Source organism: Exserohilum turcica (assembly GCF_000359705.1).
Source record: "Exserohilum turcica Et28A unplaced genomic scaffold SETTUscaffold_13, whole genome shotgun sequence".
NCBI lineage: Eukaryota > Fungi > Ascomycota > Dothideomycetes > Pleosporales > Pleosporaceae > Exserohilum > Exserohilum turcicum.
The window spans coordinates 1,270,642-1,287,984 of record NW_007359948.1 but is presented as its reverse complement, the minus strand read 5'-3'; the positions used below and the strand labels follow the sequence as shown (position 1 = coordinate 1,287,984).

Here is a 17,343-nt window from a genome sequence, read left to right as displayed (position 1 = left end):
GTGGGCCATAACGCCCGTACGTGCCAAAAAGATGTAGAAGAAGATTCTATGTTAGATGCAAGTGAGTCGTACGAAGCATCTATAGCTAGTGTAGAGTAATTCAAGTTTTCATATGTGATGTTCGCGATGCCAAGAAAAAGTGGCACACTCGGTGGGGTGGCACTCTCGGTGGTGGAATACGTTAGTAGTAATTCTAATAATTAACTTAGTATATTGCAATAGTTTATTAACTATAATAAAAAACTATAATAACGTGTTAATGTAGATGTAGTAATAGGGCGTTAGCGACTCGCTTAGGTTAGCAACTTACTTGTGAACCACGTTAGATAAAATAGCTAGTATTACTACTTATTATATTAGCTTTTTTTTATAAAGTATTTTATAAGTAAAAAATTTGAATATTAATACTACTAACAACTTAAATATAAAATAAAAGAGTAAAAGCTTAATAGTAGTAACAAGTGGTATTATATTTTAAAATAAATTTTTAGTCTTTTTTTTATATTAGCTTTAGTCTTATATACTATAAGCTAGCTAAGGAGCTCTTAACTAAGCCTCCTCTTGTGGCTAGGAATGTGGTTCCTAACCATAACCTAACTCTACCCTATACCTATAATAGGAACCCTATACCCACTCGCTAGTCTAGTAATAGCTAAGACCGCGACCCTTTTCAGCATCGCTACAAGCTCTAGCAATATTGGTATTATGTACTATAACATATAAGCCCGATGCCAAGCTGCATTTAGCGCGATTTAAAGCCTAACCTTCCCCTTATATCAGTTAAAGCCTGTTTCTATACATTACCAACTGGTGGTTGCGCAATCAGCTCAGCTTACTTTACCGTAAGCTGACAGCCCTTTCAAATGACATTCTATCATTTGGTATACAGATTCGTCTTTACCAGTAACATGTCAATCTGCTTTATAGGTGATTTTAACCTACTAACGCAGCGGCATTCACAACACAGTAGAGTATGTCGTAATATTCAACTTGGTTCCTAACAACTTTTCTAAAGGATTGTGTTCGTACATGCCCTGAGTGTTACATAAATCATGCTCAGCTATTCTGATTCTACCCTGCACTAAGGTAGATTAGTCTTGAGCTAGTAATTGTCTGGGCTATCTATACGAGTCAATCTCATCTCCATTTCTCTGCTAGGCTTAATTTATCGGTCCGGATCATCATTGTAGGCAAGTCTTCCATGAGGGGGACATGTAGACAAGTGTGTATAAATACTTCTATATCTTAATGCACCTGATGCGACAGACTACAAAGCCCTATCCCTTCGGAGCCAAAATCCATCCAAATATCATACATCAACATTACATCATTTACTCTTACCCTCTCTCAGTAAGTTAGTAGAGTCTGAGGCCTACAATAGTCATGTCTCTAACATGTATCCCAGAAATGCAATTCAGTTCTAGAGCGGCTTGCCTTGCAAGCTTGATAAGCATTTTTGCTACATCCATCAACGCTGATTGCACACAAGTTTCGGGTAATCCCGGGAATCTACCGATGGGTTGCACTACCAATGCTGCACCGACGCAGCAAGGTCAAACCGTCTTGTCCAATGGCGACGCTTTATCAGTCACGCTTCAGAGTGTACCCAACCAAGGTAAATGGGTTTATGCTATAAGCAACCGTCAGAACTATGACATCAATTGGGGGATGCAGTTTTACAATCCTCAACAAGGCTCAAATGCATGGGCGATATACACTATCAAGCAGGGTAGTGATTGTACTATTACAGCTAATGGGCATATGGAGATGTTCAAGCTTACTTGTTAAGCATTGTTCTCAGCGTCCTGTTAGGACATAAGCCTGGCTGCCCTTCAGGTATCCCTGGCTGGTGGGCTCACTGCTCTCCTGTCCGCTCGCTGCCGTCCTCTGCCGAGCTTCTGGCTCCTCTGGGTAGATTTACCTTCCGCTATCTGTAAGATACATGTATAGAGATCAGCTATAGATAGTTTAATGTATGGTATTTATCAATCACTTCTCACCTGACTGGTTACGACTTGTTGCTCTCTATCCCTGCCTGCGCCTATAAACTATACGTGTTTATCCTAGTCCCTATTTTTCAACTTCTTACAACCTTTCTTTTCTTTTTGTACTCTGAAAATAAGCCAAACAGGTGTAAGGCATCTAGAACTATCTTCTGACAGACGCAAGATTGTATTTTGTATCAATTTTAGGCTACACAAAAATGTAGTTGTGGAGATAGTTTTCTGGTGTTACATATTAGAGATGCGACTAAAAGAGATGAATGCCTCTCAGTCTCTATCCAACCCACAGGCAACCATGGCTTGAGCACTTATACTGGGCAGTGCGAGGCCAAAAGAGGCCAAAATGAGACACTGAAGCAATCGAGACTGGAGACTTGGGAATGCTTGAAACAGTGTCACCAGCCACCCAGTTACAACCACCCGGTTACAGCCACCCGGTTGCATGTTGTAAGGCTCCAATAGAAACTGTGATGAGATGACTTCCACTTGTTGGCTGGCCTAGACGTCTGTCCAGCTTCTTTTCACAATCTGCCCATGTGAAAACCTCGGTGTAGAGTATTTCCCCGAAGCACTCGCCACACCGCACATGCGAAACAATAACAAGGCACTGCATAATGCAGAGGGGGTGACATGTTGGATAGATAATGCGTAAAGAGTCGCGCCCGACTCGGAAGACGGATGTGGGGTCCAGCAACCGCCCGTAGCGCTGCGTCATTGCTCTCCAACATGTCAAGCACGACAAGCTCCCGCCAACGCACACCTGCGACCCCAAACCCCCTCCACCACCACAACCACCAGCCACAGTTCCCGCCGGATCATGGCCTCCAAGATCGAAAAGACGCTCGCGCGACAACGCGAAAAGTACCGCCCTCCAAACCCTTGTGAAACACGAGGCAAGCTGACCCCACCACCCGCGCAGGATCGCAGAGGGCCAGTACTACGAAGCCCACCAGCAACTCCGCGTAATCGCATCGCGCTACACAAAAGCCAGCGACTGGACAAACGCAATCTCGATCCTGCACCAGGGCGCACAATCGCTACTACAGGCCGGCCAAGGGGGCTCGGGCGGCGATCTCTGCATCTTCCTGCTTGACGTGTACAACAAGGGCGAGGTCAAAGTAGATGGCGAGAGCAAAGGACGATTACTAGCGCTCCTGCGGGCGTTCCCCAAGGACGAGCCGACAAAGAAGAAGTTTGTGGGCGAGATGGTGGCGTGGAGTTCGCGGTTTGGCGACTTTCCCGCCGGCGATCCAGAGATACATCATGTAGCCGGGGGACTGTATGCCGAAGGTGAGTTGTATTCTTTTCTTTTTGCCTTTGTAATAAGTACAGCTGTCTGTAATATCCCAACAAGCAAGCGAGAAAAGAAAAGAAGGTGAAAAAAAAGAGAAAAAGAGGAGACAGCAGGCTAATGCGGAAATGATACCATAGAGCTGGAACCCTACGACGCAGAACGCCATCTCCTCCTCGGCACCCAAGACAGCGCCGCAACCCTCGCCTCCCTCCACTACTCATGGTACACGTCGGACGAACCGCACACGGCCGCCCTCTACTGCGCCCGCGGCGTCCTGCCGTACCTCCTTACGGGCAACCTCCGAGCCGCGAACAAGTACTTCCTGCTCTTCACATCGGCGCTCGAGAAAGTCCCAAACCCACCCACACAAGCCGTGTCGACAAAATCCACCGAGTTCCGCGTATACCCGTCACTGCCGCTGCTCAACTTCCTCGGCCTGCTGCTGCTGAGCGTCGAGAGGGGAGACCCGAGTTTGTGGCGCCAGCTCAAGAGCCACTATGCGAGCGACCTCAAGGACGTCAACTGGGGCGAGGCGCTGGACCAGATTGGCGAAATGTACTTTGGCATCAAGATCCCGCGACAGGGCAACCCCATGTTTGACATGCTCGGGAGCATGTTTGGCGGCGGCATGGGAGGCGCGAAATAGGCGGTTGGAGGCAGAGCGCCGCCAACGGCAGGGCTGGACTGAGCAGAGGCAGGGCAGCAGGCAACGTGAAAAGGGCAGAACGCATTACGATGCTACGGCACCAGAGATACCACTGTATACCCATACAATACAAGCAAGACTTCATCAATCATTCATTGTTCGTGTAGTTGTTGTTCGTTACGCTTTTGTCTATCTGGTCATGTCGATATGACACGCATTCAATCCTATTCTCTAGCACGCCGATCCTCCATGTTACATGGGGATGGTCTTCTCCTTGAAGTAGACGCCGTACTGGTCCTCCAATGTCTTCATCAGCGGCTTGCAGATCTCTGGTGTCATAGGCGCCAGGATACCCTTCTCGCTGAGGGTGCCGTCGAGCACCTGCTGGACAGCGACGGCGCAGGGCACACCGACCAACTTGGCCATGGCCGAGTAGCCCTTGGGGTCACCGTAGTCGACAAGCGTGCAGGTACGCACCGCCTTGCTGCCGTCCTTGTTCTCGATTTCGAACCTGTGCTGCAGCATGACCATGTCGCGCTCGCCCTCCTCGTACTGCATCTTCTTCTCGAGCGTGGCGCACAGCGTGTCGAGCGGGTTGCCGCGGGGAATAATTTCCTCGTCCGAGATGACGCCAATCCAGCGGAGACCCGAGATGATGCGGTCCTTGTCTTCTGTGCTAGCAAACTTTGTCTGCGACGAAATGGCCCAGATGAGGTCCTCGTCTTTGCTGCTTTGCGCGCCGATAATCTGCGCAGTCGCGTCGCGCCAGGTGCGCTTCTCGCCCTCCTTGAGGAAGTCCTTGGGCTCTTCCGACAGGAAACCAATGTCGACGAGGCACTTGATGTACTCTGGGAAACCCTGGTACCGCAGCGTACCGCGGATGATGGTCTGTGCCTCTGGGATGCTGTAGCGCTCCTTGTAGGGTGTGGAGTCGCGGTTGGGGTATGCGACAAAGGCGTAGCCCGGGTAGATGAAGTATGGCTTGGCCTCGGCCATGAGCTCTGGGCCTTCAATCGACTTGACCTCGCCGTCCTGGTAGAAGGCAGCCTGGTTTCTCAACGCAAGCAGGACACCTCTGGAGCTCCAGGAGAACTTGTAGCCGAGCGGGTTGTCTGAGGCCTCGGGGGCGGGGAGACCACCGCAGTATGACTTGAAGGACAGGATCTTGCCACCAGCCTTGTGGACCTCGTCAATGGTGAGGACGGCCGAAAGATGGTCGACACCGGGGTCTACGCCGATCTCGTTCATGACGGTGATGCCAGCCTCCTTTGCTTGGGCGTCGAGCTCCATCATGGCGGGCGAGACGTAGGATGTTGTGACGACATTCTTCTTCTTGCGGATCGCCGACTTGATAACGGTGGCGTGGAATGTGTAGGGAATGAGGGAGATGACTACGTCGACCTTGGCGACTTCGGCGTCGAGCGTATCGGCGTTGTTTACGTCGAGCTGGCCAGTGTTAGCAGTCGAGTTGGGAAAAGGAGCATTGAGTGCCATACGCTGATAGCGTGGGTGTTGGGGATGCCCTTGGCCAGGCTCTGCGCCTTCTCCAGGGTACGGCATGCGACTGTGACTTTGACGCCAGACTTTGCGAGGACCTCTACGGTTGGTCGCGTGCTGTGTATGTGTTAGCCAGTGCGGTTCCAGTCACGCTTCTATGTCTTACACAAAACCAGCACCGAGCAACAGGGCAGTCCTGCGGCGTTGTCAGTCAATTTGTACCCCCGATAACGTCTTTGCGCAACATACTTTCCGCTGTACGGCCCGCTGGCGGTGCCCATGACGGTCTGAAGTTTGTCTGCAAAAGTCATTAGCATTGCATCAATGGCTCCGTCACTGAGCGCTTACTGGTAATGGCCTCCATGGTGTGTGGTTTGAGTGCGGTTGCCAAGTGAGCGAAAAAAGTTTGGGCAAAGTTATATCCTGCGCGTTGACTCCGGATCGGAGTACTATGAAATTGGCGGGGTTACTCCGTCATCGCTCCAGAAAGCGGGGCGCTCGTCGCACGTCAAACTGCTGCTGCTAGACATTGTTGAATGTATTAAACCGAAAAAAGCTCCGAAGCTGACAGAATTTGATCCGCCTAGTGGCTCACATAAGACATGTCTGAATCTGTTACCATTTGTGTTGTCATGGGTCTGAACTTGCATACTTGCATGTTGCACAGCAGCTATCATCCAGGGCCTGTCTCATCGCCAACTCGACACAATTGCGATTATGACTATCATTATGGGGATTATTTTTAGACTCGACCGTATGAAAATAATACAGAAGCGCGGGGCTAAGCCCAGCATCTCCCGTGCTACGCCTCGCCCTGTGAGCTTGAATCCCTCTCGAGCATGCAATTCTCTCCATCTTCATGGGGAAAGTGGGCCTGACCTTCGCCAAGTGGGCTAGGCCGCATTGGCGCTAGCGCTGCATCAGGCGGATCGCGGACTTGCCAGGTACGCGTTTCATGCACGCAGACAAGCGACGACAACATACATCAGCCTCACGCAAGATTAAAGGTATCCTTCACAGTCGTGGCTCACTATCTAGCTACCAGACCTCCCATCAGCGACACAAGCCGTTCCAGTTTCTAGGCCGCCACCATGCCATCGGCTATTGACCCTGACGATGACCTGTGGGCAGCTATCAAACAAGTAAAGAATGACCATGCGGATTGTAGGTGCACGAGCTATGCTAATGAATGTAGATATCCCAGTCATCCGTGGGCTCGGATTACATTGATCAGCTGATTCCCATCATGAAGGACCCACGCTACTCAAACCAACTACAAGTCACATTCGATCGATATGCCAATGATCGCGAGAGTGAGATTGAGCGGATATGTAATGCAAATCACCAGGACTTTGTTAGCTCTGTCGACTCGCTGCTGAGGATCCGCGACCAGACTGTGCAAATGAGTGGTGAAATCCTACAGCTCAACGAGTCTATTCAGGAGAGTATCGAGAAGCTAGCCGAGCACAAGAAGGCGCTGGTAGACTCAAGAGGTGTGCGACAGAACATCAACGAAGCCATCCAAGCGCTTAACGCGTGTCTGAACGTGCTGCGCATCGCCAACCAGGTCCAGGACCTGCTAAAAGAGAAGAACTACTATGCGGCCTTGAGGGCACTAGATGAGCTGCAAACAATACACTTGAAGGAGATCAGCCGCTTCAAAATCGCCAATTTGATCGAAAAGTCGATTCCCCAAACCCAAGAGCAGATCAGAGAAGCAGTCAAAAATGACTTGAGCACATGGCTGTTTCGCATCCGCGAGTCGGCACAGTTTCTGGGCGAGGTGTCATTTTTCTACACCGAGCAGCGAAGAAAGCGAAACCAGTGGCGCGCCGAGACAGATTCGCGCTTTTCAAAGTTCAAGCTAAACTCGGCCATTGAACTTGTCGCCGACGAGACGGATGAGTTTGATGTGCTGAACAACGAAGAAGCCGGCAATGAGACTGACTTTTCTCCTTTGTTCGAGGCAATGCACATCAACGAGACATTGGGCAAGAGCGAGCAATTCAGAGCAGAGTATGCGTCAGATCGGCGGACGCAGAAAGATCTAATCATTCCAAATAAGCTTGACCTGCTTGACGAAGAATGCAGCGACTTGAGCAGCTTACTGGAGAGTATCGCAGGGTATGCCATTATTGAAAAAGCAACCATGACAATAACTACCAATCTGCGATCACAGACTGATGTAAGTGGAGTATTGCATCTGCTGTTGGCCGTGGCTCATGCGAGAATAGGTTGACGAACTGTGGGATTCCATGTGTCAAAGTGCAATCAAGCTCATTACAGGAGAGCTTCATACTGTTGATAATGATGAATTGTTGCTCAAAATAAAAGGCCGGATCGCGCTTTTCATGCTCACTATGGAGGTTCGTATGTCAGACCCCAACGATTGAGCCATACTAACCCTTACATTAAGAAATGGGGTTACTCCGTGTCCGCGATGAACGACCTACTTCTTACCCTCTTCTCCAAATACTCTGCTCTCCTCAAGCAGCGATTCAGCGACGATTTCCTGGAGATTGTTCACACGGACGATTACATGCCCATGCCCATCAATTCACGGGAAGAGTACGACAAGGTCGTCTCCGTGTCGTGGTATAGCCCGCAGAGCAACAGTGAGCAAATCACATTCCCATGTGTTTTGCCATTCTCACAGATGTACCCTCTTTGCTGCATTGATATCAGAAACTTCCTCAACCAGATATACCTCTTCAGTGACGACTATTTCCAGAAGAGCAGTGTCATTGATGAAACGCTTCGCACAAGCCTTGACGAGCTCTTGTGCGAGAAGGTCTGTGAAAGCCTTGTCGAGCGCCTGAGCAGCCAATACCCTGGACAAATTGTGCAAATTCTCACCAACCTCGAGCACTTTGAAAACGCATGCGTAGAACTCCAGGATCTACTTTTTGAAGCCCGCTCTTCGCCTTCTGCGACAGGTCCCATTGTCCTTACTGCGACAGAGCGCTTTGCAAAAGCCAAAAACACCGCTTCGAACCGTGTCTTTGAGCTTGTCAACAGCAAGATTGACGATTTGATCGAGACGGCGGAATACGACTGGATGGCCACAAAACCACAGACGGAACCTTCGACCTACATGCTCGAGCTGACTAGGTACCTCTCGAACATCATGTCCTCGGTGCTCCTCGCCTTACCCATGGACATTAAAGAGTTCATCTACTTCGACGCTCTATCGCACGCCTCAGCCGCCATCCTGGATCTGCCCCTGGCGCAGAACATCAAGCGCATCTCTCCCGCTGCCGTTGCAACCTTGGCCGCTGACACAGCCTTTTTATCGCAATTCGTCAGCTCGCTCAACAATCCCATTCTCATGGAAAACCTGGACGAGCTGACGCAGACGGTGGCGCTCATGGGCACGGATAACTCTGAAGAGTTCTTCGACATTGCGCAGAGGAACAAGAAGTATAGCAAGGTGGATCAGATGAAGGGTGCCATTTTGCTCGAGAAGGTGCAGGAGGGTGCTCAAGTTGCGGCCCAGAGCCCCAAAGTAGAGGGTAAGGACCGATTTGGCACTTTGGGATCGAGATTTGGAATTCGGTAGGCTGCAGAGTAGTGTCGTGAGGATGCAATGGGAGATTGATTGCTTGCGGTCTTGATATATAGCGTTGCGCATAATCTAAGAGTCTATTATTTGTGGAAAAAAAAATAAAAGATAAAACATTGACGATACGCTGCTAGACTTGCGCATAAACCACACGATATTGCGCAAGCATCATTCCGCGATTCCGAGGCCACTAGATCAACAACACATCGACAGGAGACTTCCTCTGACAATCTCGACACCCACACCAACACCAACGAGTTACCGCTGCGTACTCGCCGCTTCTTCGTGCCCCAGTCTTTGGATCCCATCATAAGAGAAGGAAATCAAAAGACGAGAAAGAAAAAAATGGCCATCGCACCACCCAATCGCACAACAACAACAACAAGCCAGCACTTTCTCACCGTCCCCACCTCCACCCACCTCTCCCCCACCACACCCAGCATCACCTCCTCGCCGCTCTTCAGCGCACCCACCCACGACATCGCCATGCTCCACGATATCCACACGCTGCTTGACCGCATCTTCGTCCGCAATAGGAACCAGCACCGCCGCAGCACGTGGTGGAAAGCGCTGCATGGCTTCCGCAAGCAGATGGCGCTGCTGCTTGCAGATCTGCAGGACAAACAAGTCCGCGAGGTGGAGCGCAGGCGGAAAGTCGAGGCGCGGCTAAGGGCTTGGGACGCAAAGGGTGAGGTGCATGCATGGTATTTGTACGTTCTATTTTCTCCTCCTCTTTTCTCCCCCTCTTTTCGTTTCTTGTCTTACCCCCCTGCTTCTTTTTTTTTGCCTCTAACCCTCCATTTTGTAACCCCCACAAAGAATCACACTAACATTTTTTTTACAGCCAATTCAGTCAGTTAGTGGCCGTGGGCCCGTTCTCCATGCTGGGCCTTGTGCTCGTCGCGTCCGTCGCGCGCGTCTGCCGCATCACGGGTATCACGGCCGTGTACGAGCAGATTGCGTCGGCCGAAGTCAAGAGCGTGCTCGACGCAAGTAACGAGCTGGCGCTGGCCGGCAAGTATGGCGCTGTGCTCGGGGAAGCCGAGGGATGCGATGAAGGCGTTGTTATTGCGCGGGAAAACGAAGACGAGTGATATCCCCATTCCAGGCATTTGCAAAAAAAAAAGTCTTTTCTCTCTACTGATCTTTCTTTTCTCGAATTTTTTTTGTTTGGAACTTTTTCTCACGGAAACGGGGGGGGGGGGCAGGATGAGTATGATACCAAGAAGCTAGACGTGCGGGACTTTCAAACGGCGTTTCCTCTGTATCTTATTTCTTTCCCCAGTGGTAAGATGCTGGTGTTCCTGCTATTTCACGCTCCAACCCTTGCACTAACTTTTTTTTTCTTTTACACTTGGTCGCCGCCAAAAAGAAAGAAGAAGGAAAAAAATCTGCGCAGCCCACGCGAGATAGGCTAGACTGGGCAATTGACGGAGAATTGAAAATGACCCTGGTGGTAACTTGCAGTCTCCCAGAAACGAAGAAGAAAAGGAAATATTACAGCGGACTCTATTTTGGACGTCGCCTTTTTCGAGGGCGGCGGCTGTGGAGACACGGGAATAATACGTAGCGCGTGTTGTTCCCCAATCGCGATATCAAGTGACGAAAGGTTCGTGTGGGCAATCCGCCTAGCTCGATCTGGACGTTAACCACGTGCGTCCCCGCGTGTGAAAAGCTGGACTAGAAGGCAGACTCAAAATGCGGAATATGGAGATGGATCGTCTCTCGAGTCGTCTTCGCATCCAACTTCATATCTTCCTCGTAAATGAGGGTCAATTTGGCCGTCGAGCGGTGAAAAAAAAGGGCCGGCCCCATGAATATCAGTGCTAACCCCCTTCTTGCTCGTACGTCTGATGGTGCTCACCATAAGGAGCGGCTCAGGGGTCGCTGCAGGTACTACGGTTGCCAGTATCCTACAGTGCCGTGCAAATTTCTTGCCAGTGGTGCGCCTGACAGAGAGGCTGCTTGTTGGTTGGACGTCTGGCATGAGGGAAAAGTCGCGCAGGTGATCAGATGCAGAGTAATGGGGATGTGCAGCTTGTGCCTCATGTGAGGAGCTAGACGTAGCCATGGAGATTTTCCGAAAGTGCCAATGCATCTCTCAGTCGTGGTGGTCCGGTGCGTATTATAGCTCTCGTCCTGTCTGATTTGGGGGTACAGGACGGAGACTTGGACTCGAGGGTGGTGCTGTCAATCTCTCCATCTGCTGCCTCGGGCTCGAGTGCTACTCTGTTGCCTCATCTTCTGCGATCGACCTCGGGTTTCTGTGTGAGGTCTGCTAGGGACACTATAGCCTGTTGAAGTTGTTGGAGTTGGGATAGGGGTCAAGGTGGCTCACGGACCCCCTGTGTTGGTGCGATGTCCAAGCTCGAGATTTTCGACTCTAAGTAGGGCGGACGCTTCCGTCCACAAGCCTCACTCGAAGATATTACGATCACCGCTTCGACATGTTTAGCTGGAGTCCATTCAACTTGCATACTGAGATTGCGCCCAGAGCAGAGAGAGGGAATAGGTTGCCGGAAAATCCAGCTTCCGATACTTACCTCTTGTGTAGATTGTCAAGGCGTTCCAGGACCCAACTCCGTAAGCCACCACTTTCGTGCCGTGACATCGCTCACATGGACGGTAATTGCAGTACCATGGAAACTCTGGGTGTTGTGCGCACCTGCAAGAAGCTCTGGATATCGCAACCACAAAGTCATGGTCGCCATTAATGCCAAACACGACGGCATGTCAACGTGCAGAGGCGGGCCTTTGAATCACGTGCTATACAATCTACGTTAGAGCAGACTGGCATTTCAAAGAGTCAACTGGAATGTTTCAGACGTAGCGTGCTCCCGCAACTGCACACTGCAGCACGCTAGAAGTTTGATACTTCCAGATCCAAAACGCGATCATCATATCTTACCGCAGAGCATATCGCTGACGGCACGGCAGTGAACGACGAGTACATGCAGAGACGTCGCTCGGCCATATATATGTATCTGATTGGGAAGATGGGAACCACTTTGGCCTTCAAGCTTGTAAAGAGAAGGAATTGCAAGCAAACTGGGCCAGCAACTAGACTAACATCGACCCTTTTCTTCGGCTTACAACCCACCAAATGCATCTGGCACGAGAATCCAGGTTACGTACTAGCAAAGGAGAGTCATGGCATTCCCAAAGCCAACATGACTTGAACCCAGAAACACATTCCCAATCCGCCGTAAAGCCCATACCTTCTCTTCACCGCTTGTCACACAACACACACCCAGCCATACTTTGTACCTGTCCAAGACCAGACGCTCACCGAATAGCGTCTACCAAGGCGTGAATAGTCTCCCCTCTTCACAAACAAGCCACCTGCAGCGGTCCCCCGGGCTACGCCATGGCATCCGGACGCACGCACACCATGCAACTGCATGGCGCCTAGAATACCCTGCGTCACCCCACGGGATCCCCGACTCAGCGACGTCTCAAAAACACCCATCACATGTAAGTGGTGTGCAGCCCAGCCTCATGATGCACGACCAGGGCCCCAGGACGCTGAAACCCCCACGTCGGCGGCGCAAAAAAACACCAAGACCTACTACGGTGCCATCTCGACTCGTTCCCACCCACCCCGACCCCCCGGCCCTCACGTCTCATGATGAACCAGGGCCCGGCGGCTGTTGCACCCGCGGATTCAAGCGCACATCCCCCGCGCTCCCTGCCGCCTCCGCCTTGTTCGCATCATTACTAGATCCACAGCCTACGTACATACAGGGCAAGGAACATGGTGCAAGCGGAACTCGCGGCTGCTCAACCCGCGACGGCGGCAAGCGGCGATATCGCTCCGACGCAGCCTGCCAGCTAGGGAAGTAGGTAACAAAGTATCCCTCCCCCTCGCACGCTCTGACTCGGGGCGGCGACTAGGACCAGGACCAGGACCAGGAATGTTATGTACATGTGTGCGTATGTATGCGCGTATATGTACATGTGCGTGTTGCGACGGAGGACGAAAGCCCAGACCGGGGGGTTGTTTTCTTAGGCGTAGACTAATATGCAGCGGCGTGTAGTACTAGTCGATGTGGGTGGAGTAAGTGGGCAGCCACATAGCTATAGCCCATGACGACAGTAGTTGTAGGAGAAGACTCCGATTGCACACCAGGATAGTAGTTTTTCTCTCCCTCTCTCTGTCGGTCTGTCTGTCTGTCTGTCTGTCTGTCTCCGTCTCATGGCCGTGCCTAGCTAGACTGCACAGTGCTAGTCTGGTCTAGCCAAAACACGCCCTTTGTTCCCGCACGCCCCGGATTTTGAACCTCGCTCTCCTAGCTCCATTCAAACTAAACCACCTACGCAAGTCCCGTAGCAGAAAGAAGGGAAACCAAAACAAATTAACCCCCCCGGCCGACTCAATCCTTCCAAGTCTTTCACAAGCTAGGGGGCTATGTGACTTGGAGCAGCATACGAGGACCCGCCGCCACCGCTAATACCGCCACAGCCACACCAAGCGAGTACGAGGAAGACTAACGACTGCTAACTCCAACAAAACTGGAGTCCCGTGCTTTTCTTTTTCTTTTTTCCGTTTCCGTCATGGTATCGGATGCAGGGAATGCGGTGTGTGTGTGTGTGTGTGTGTGAAAGTAACTACGACTGTGATGTGGCATGTGCATTTCCCTAGACTGGCGCTCGTACATGACTCGTGTGATGCGTGCGTGCAGCAATACTAGTGGCGTCGTCGTCGTGTTCTTCACATTGGGGCTACACCTCAAGTCAGGTCAAGTAACACTACTTACTCAGGTGGAGTCTTGAACCTGGAGGGAAAGTGCACATGCGTCCTGTTTGGTAGCAGCTTCGTAGCTTCACTGCTTGATTCGCTAGTGTAGAATCCGACGAGGCTATGAACTAGGGTACTTGGGTATTGGAGTCTAGCAGAGCAAATGGACATGTAGTTTTAGAAAGGGGAAAGGAGGGAAGAAGGTATTCTGCTTTGTTCATCTCCATTTTCTGGGGGAGCGAGACAAAATTCATTCTGTTTATTCATTTGCAATGGGTTTTGTCGGCGAGAAAAGGAAAGATAGTTGGACTTTGGTGGTGGAGATGGGAATGCGAATGCGTCTGTCTTTGTGAAGCGTGAATAAGTGATGGGCTTGTCTGTTGTCACTGGCTGAGCGGGATAGCCTCTCATGTTGTTGTGTTGTATGTGCTGTAAAGAGTAATATGTTGCTCAAGTATAAGAGTCAATAAAGAACACAAGTTCTGCGCAATAAATACACGCATACTGTACAGTCTACCAGCCCCAATTCATTTGACGACTGTAAAGAAGACGCCAATTCAAAAGCGTCAAATCCAGTCTATGAATACTTAGACTTCACCAGCACAGCACAAATGGAGTGCTGAACTTTGCATGATACAATGTTAATAAGGTGATCTCACAAAAGAAGGTAGTCACCAACTCAAGAAAACATGATTTGACGAGCACTGATAGTTTATTGAAGAAACTGTACTACAGTACTTGACCTCAAGGCCCTCCAGTAGAATCCATCACCTGGTCAGAAATCATCTCAACCCGCAATCATCCACACTATTAATCCAGATCATACTGGCTCCATACAGAAGACATACACTCCATATTAGTCCAGCACCATACCGAAGTCATTCAGCAATGCCCGGATTGACAACATCGGAAATCAAATCGAACAAACACCGAAATGGCGTACTCGACGCACAAAGTCTCTAGATGTGGTAGAAGTTGCAACAGTGCCAGAGAGATGCATGTAAGCAAGCACCAGTCGATGTTGATGCTTACAAGAAAGGGTTGGCATTGGCATCAGGATAGCCACGAGCCGAGAAGGGAGGCATCGGACCACGGGGGATACGAGAAGCACGAGTTGGAGTGCCTTCGGAAATTGTCGAAGTGATGCCGTTGGGGAAAGTACTGCTAGCGGGAGCACCGATGACACCTGGAACCGGAGCGGGAGATGGATTCTCGTTGAAGTACTGAGTGACATGGGTCATGGGGATGCAGTCAAAGGGGATACGACCACAGTGACCACCACCATAGGTGCACAGGTACCAAGTCTCGATGTCTTGCTTCTTGGCCTCGCTCAAGCCGGCAAACTGAACGGGAGCAGCGCGCTGATGAGCAAAGTGCATGGCAGCCTGCATGATGTCGCGGGGGCCGCCACGGTCGTATGCGCTGGAACGGTTGCGGTGCTCGGTCAGAGGAGCGTATCCGTTGGGGGGATAGAGACCGATGCTACGGGCGCTGTCCATCGAACGCTGAAGCTTGGAAAGATTGTCGGGGCGAGGGAAGGCCTGCTCGGTACCGGCAGTGCGCAGCTGACCCATCATCTCAGCGTCGGCGATGGTGAAGATCAGGCGAGGGCGACAGTAAGGAGTCTCCTGCATGACAGACGAGTTGCGGAACTTCTGGACAAGTGCCTCGCGGCCCTGGATGGTGGCGTAGGAGATCTCGGCGGTCTTCTCGGAGTTGAAACCGGGCCAGAGTCGACGCTCGATGCGGTCAATGAGCGACAGCATGCCGTTGGCATCGGTGAAGTTGATGAAGGCGTAACCAACGTTGCAGCCAGACTTGAAGTCAATGCGAAGGTACATGAAGTCGTATGTGCCGAAGCAGACGTCATCGAGGATGTTCTTCAGGGCCATCTGATGAATGTCAGATGTTGATCAGACAGCCTTGTAACAAGATACGTACCCAATCGAGCTTGTTGGGGATGTTGCGAAGCATGACTGTAGTGCGAACATCGCTGCCATCGAGAATGCGCTCACGGCGGACACGGTTGTGCTGGTCGTGTGGGTGGTTGTGGTAGCTAGAACGACGGTCCGAGTGCTGGTCAGGAATGTGATGGTGGGGAGCGAAGCGATAGCCGTAGATGCGACCATGGGCATCGACGTGGGGCTTGTAGCGATGCGGTGAGGCCTTTCCATGCTCGCCAGTCCAAAGGGCAGGCTCGAGCGTGCACCACTGGAACGACTTCTACAACAGGTTAGCAGGGCTGCGCATGAACATGTCAAAAGAAACTCGCCTCGTTGTTGACGCCCCAGACCGGATCAATGCGGAGAGACTGGACAGCGCGGATGGCAGCGTCGATGGAGAAGAACTCGATGCGGTATACAAGAAGCATCTTGTCGTCAAGGGAGTCGATGTGGGTGACGTTGCGGACTTCGCCAAAGGCCTGGGCAGTGATCTTGACAGCGTTGGAGATGCCAGCCAGGTCGTCGGACGAGAACTCCCAGACGGCTTGATCGGGATTGGGATCAATCATGATAGACAGCTTGATCTGACCCTCGTACTCCTTGATGTTGGCAGTGTCCTGGGCCTTGGCCTTGGCGTAGTCGTAGGAAGTGACGTAGTCGACAGTGAACTCGTGCTGCTCAAGGATGTCCTTGCCCTCGGCAGCATCGCGCAGATCATCGTAGCGAATAAAGACACCGCGAGCGTAATACGGCACTGCATTGAGGAAGCAGGCATACTGCAGCAAGTCAGAGAAGTACATGTAAAATAATGAGGAGTTGGTTACCAGCTTCATCTGGTGCTGGACACTGAAGAGTTCATGCTCAGCGTCAAGACCAGCATTAGTTCCATCGGGCAGTTGAGAGATGAACTGATAGCGAGAAACATAGCCGTGAGCGTCTTCGGGCAGCTCGTTGATGAAGCCGCCCTCGACGTAAGTGGCAGGACGGGGAAGGATGGTCTTCATGCTTGCTGTCTTGTCGTTAGCCTCCTTCACGACCTGCTTTCCAGTCGCAATGGCGGTGATCTGTCGACGATGGGCGAGGCGAGGTTTGCGGTCGAGGTCAGGCGAGTAGAGGGTTGGATCCGTGCCGGCGAATGGGCTTGACGAAGGGCCGTGGGCGGACGACGACTGGGGAGAGGTATGAGACATGATGGCGGGTGTGGGCAAGATGTACAAGATGATGTACAAGGCGAAGAGATGTGCTCAAGACAAGACTTGGATGGTTTGCAACGCTCAAGCAAAGAGTCGAGGTGGTGTGTCTGTCGAGTGGGGGGGGGGAGAGCCAAGGGCGGAAGGAGCGAAGGGGCAGTTTATAAACCCCATGGCGGCGCCAGCGCGGCGGCAGTCAGGTGACGAGCTACTGCATGAAGCGGCAGAATTGAGGCTGGAGATGCTCATTGTGAGGGTGAGGATGCCTTGGAAGCCGGTGGAAGCTGGTGGTGAAGTGATGCGGCGCCAAGGATGAATGTATGGGATGCGCAGAGCAACGCGTTTATTCCACCCGCAACCGCTGATAATGAGCTATGAGCAGTATCGGGAGCAAGATGTGGTGCTCATCTATCACCACAGTCGCGTCTGTATATGGGTTTTTTCTAAAATTGGAGCTGCAGCGTGGTTGC

The 17,343-nt window shown here is 51.4% G+C and overlaps 7 protein-coding genes across 7 annotated transcripts; 5 read left to right on the top strand and 2 right to left on the bottom strand.

Annotated features, from left to right (window-relative positions):
- Window positions 1-1,383: 1,383 nt before the first annotated feature.
- On the top strand, window positions 1,384-1,788 carry SETTUDRAFT_37946 (uncharacterized protein; the record flags this gene model as incomplete). Its single annotated transcript, XM_008024740.1, has 1 exon — window positions 1,384-1,788. One exon carries the CDS (start codon window positions 1,384-1,386, stop codon window positions 1,786-1,788), a length of 405 nt encoding a protein of 134 aa, XP_008022931.1.
- Window positions 1,789-2,789: 1,001 nt separating this feature from the next.
- SETTUDRAFT_167904 (uncharacterized protein) lies at window positions 2,790-4,048 on the top strand. Its single transcript, XM_008025020.1, has 3 exons — window positions 2,790-2,864; window positions 2,923-3,293; window positions 3,435-4,048. The coding sequence occupies exons 1-3, from the start codon at window positions 2,821-2,823 to the stop codon at window positions 3,941-3,943; spliced, it is 924 nt and encodes a 307-aa protein (XP_008023211.1). The 5' UTR covers window positions 2,790-2,820; the 3' UTR covers window positions 3,944-4,048.
- A 147-nt stretch (window positions 4,049-4,195) lies between these two features.
- SETTUDRAFT_26659 (uncharacterized protein) lies at window positions 4,196-5,804 on the bottom strand (the record flags this gene model as incomplete). The annotated part of the gene is made up of 5 exons (XM_008024701.1): window positions 4,196-5,389; window positions 5,440-5,557; window positions 5,607-5,636; window positions 5,690-5,738; window positions 5,789-5,804. 5 exons carry the CDS (start codon window positions 5,802-5,804, stop codon window positions 4,196-4,198), a joined length of 1,407 nt encoding a protein of 468 aa, XP_008022892.1.
- A 727-nt stretch (window positions 5,805-6,531) lies between these two features.
- SETTUDRAFT_147897 (uncharacterized protein) lies at window positions 6,532-9,073 on the top strand (the record flags this gene model as incomplete). Its single annotated transcript, XM_008025019.1, has 4 exons — window positions 6,532-6,582; window positions 6,636-7,625; window positions 7,675-7,806; window positions 7,857-9,073. 4 exons carry the CDS (start codon window positions 6,532-6,534, stop codon window positions 8,997-8,999), a joined length of 2,316 nt encoding a protein of 771 aa, XP_008023210.1. The 3' UTR covers window positions 9,000-9,073.
- Window positions 9,074-9,347: 274 nt separating this feature from the next.
- Window positions 9,348-10,096, top strand: SETTUDRAFT_159810 (uncharacterized protein; the record flags this gene model as incomplete). The annotated part of the gene is made up of 2 exons (XM_008025018.1): window positions 9,348-9,712; window positions 9,847-10,096. 2 exons carry the CDS (start codon window positions 9,348-9,350, stop codon window positions 10,094-10,096), a joined length of 615 nt encoding a protein of 204 aa, XP_008023209.1.
- A 2,407-nt stretch (window positions 10,097-12,503) lies between these two features.
- On the top strand, window positions 12,504-12,845 carry SETTUDRAFT_37942 (uncharacterized protein; the record flags this gene model as incomplete). Its single annotated transcript, XM_008024739.1, has 1 exon — window positions 12,504-12,845. The coding sequence occupies one exon, from the start codon at window positions 12,504-12,506 to the stop codon at window positions 12,843-12,845; it is 342 nt and encodes a 113-aa protein (XP_008022930.1).
- A 1,923-nt stretch (window positions 12,846-14,768) lies between these two features.
- Window positions 14,769-16,873, bottom strand: SETTUDRAFT_159809 (uncharacterized protein; the record flags this gene model as incomplete). The annotated part of the gene is made up of 5 exons (XM_008025017.1): window positions 14,769-14,863; window positions 14,903-15,632; window positions 15,682-15,963; window positions 16,013-16,459; window positions 16,508-16,873. The coding sequence occupies 5 exons, from the start codon at window positions 16,871-16,873 to the stop codon at window positions 14,769-14,771; spliced, it is 1,920 nt and encodes a 639-aa protein (XP_008023208.1).
- Between the last annotated feature and the right edge of the window lie 470 nt (window positions 16,874-17,343).

What these genes read in the sequence shown, in the direction of transcription:
- SETTUDRAFT_167904 (XM_008025020.1), top strand. Translation starts at nt 2,821, where the DNA reads ATGGCCTCCAAGATCGAAAAGACGCTCGCGCGACAACGCGAAAA. An exon ending in CTCGCGCGACAACGCGAAAA is followed by an intron (nt 2,865 to 2,922) that starts GTACCGCCCTCC and finishes CCACCCGCGCAG; the next exon opens with GATCGCAGAGGGCCAGTACT. An exon ending in CGGGGGACTGTATGCCGAAG is followed by an intron (nt 3,294 to 3,434) that starts GTGAGTTGTATT and finishes ATGATACCATAG; the next exon opens with AGCTGGAACCCTACGACGCA.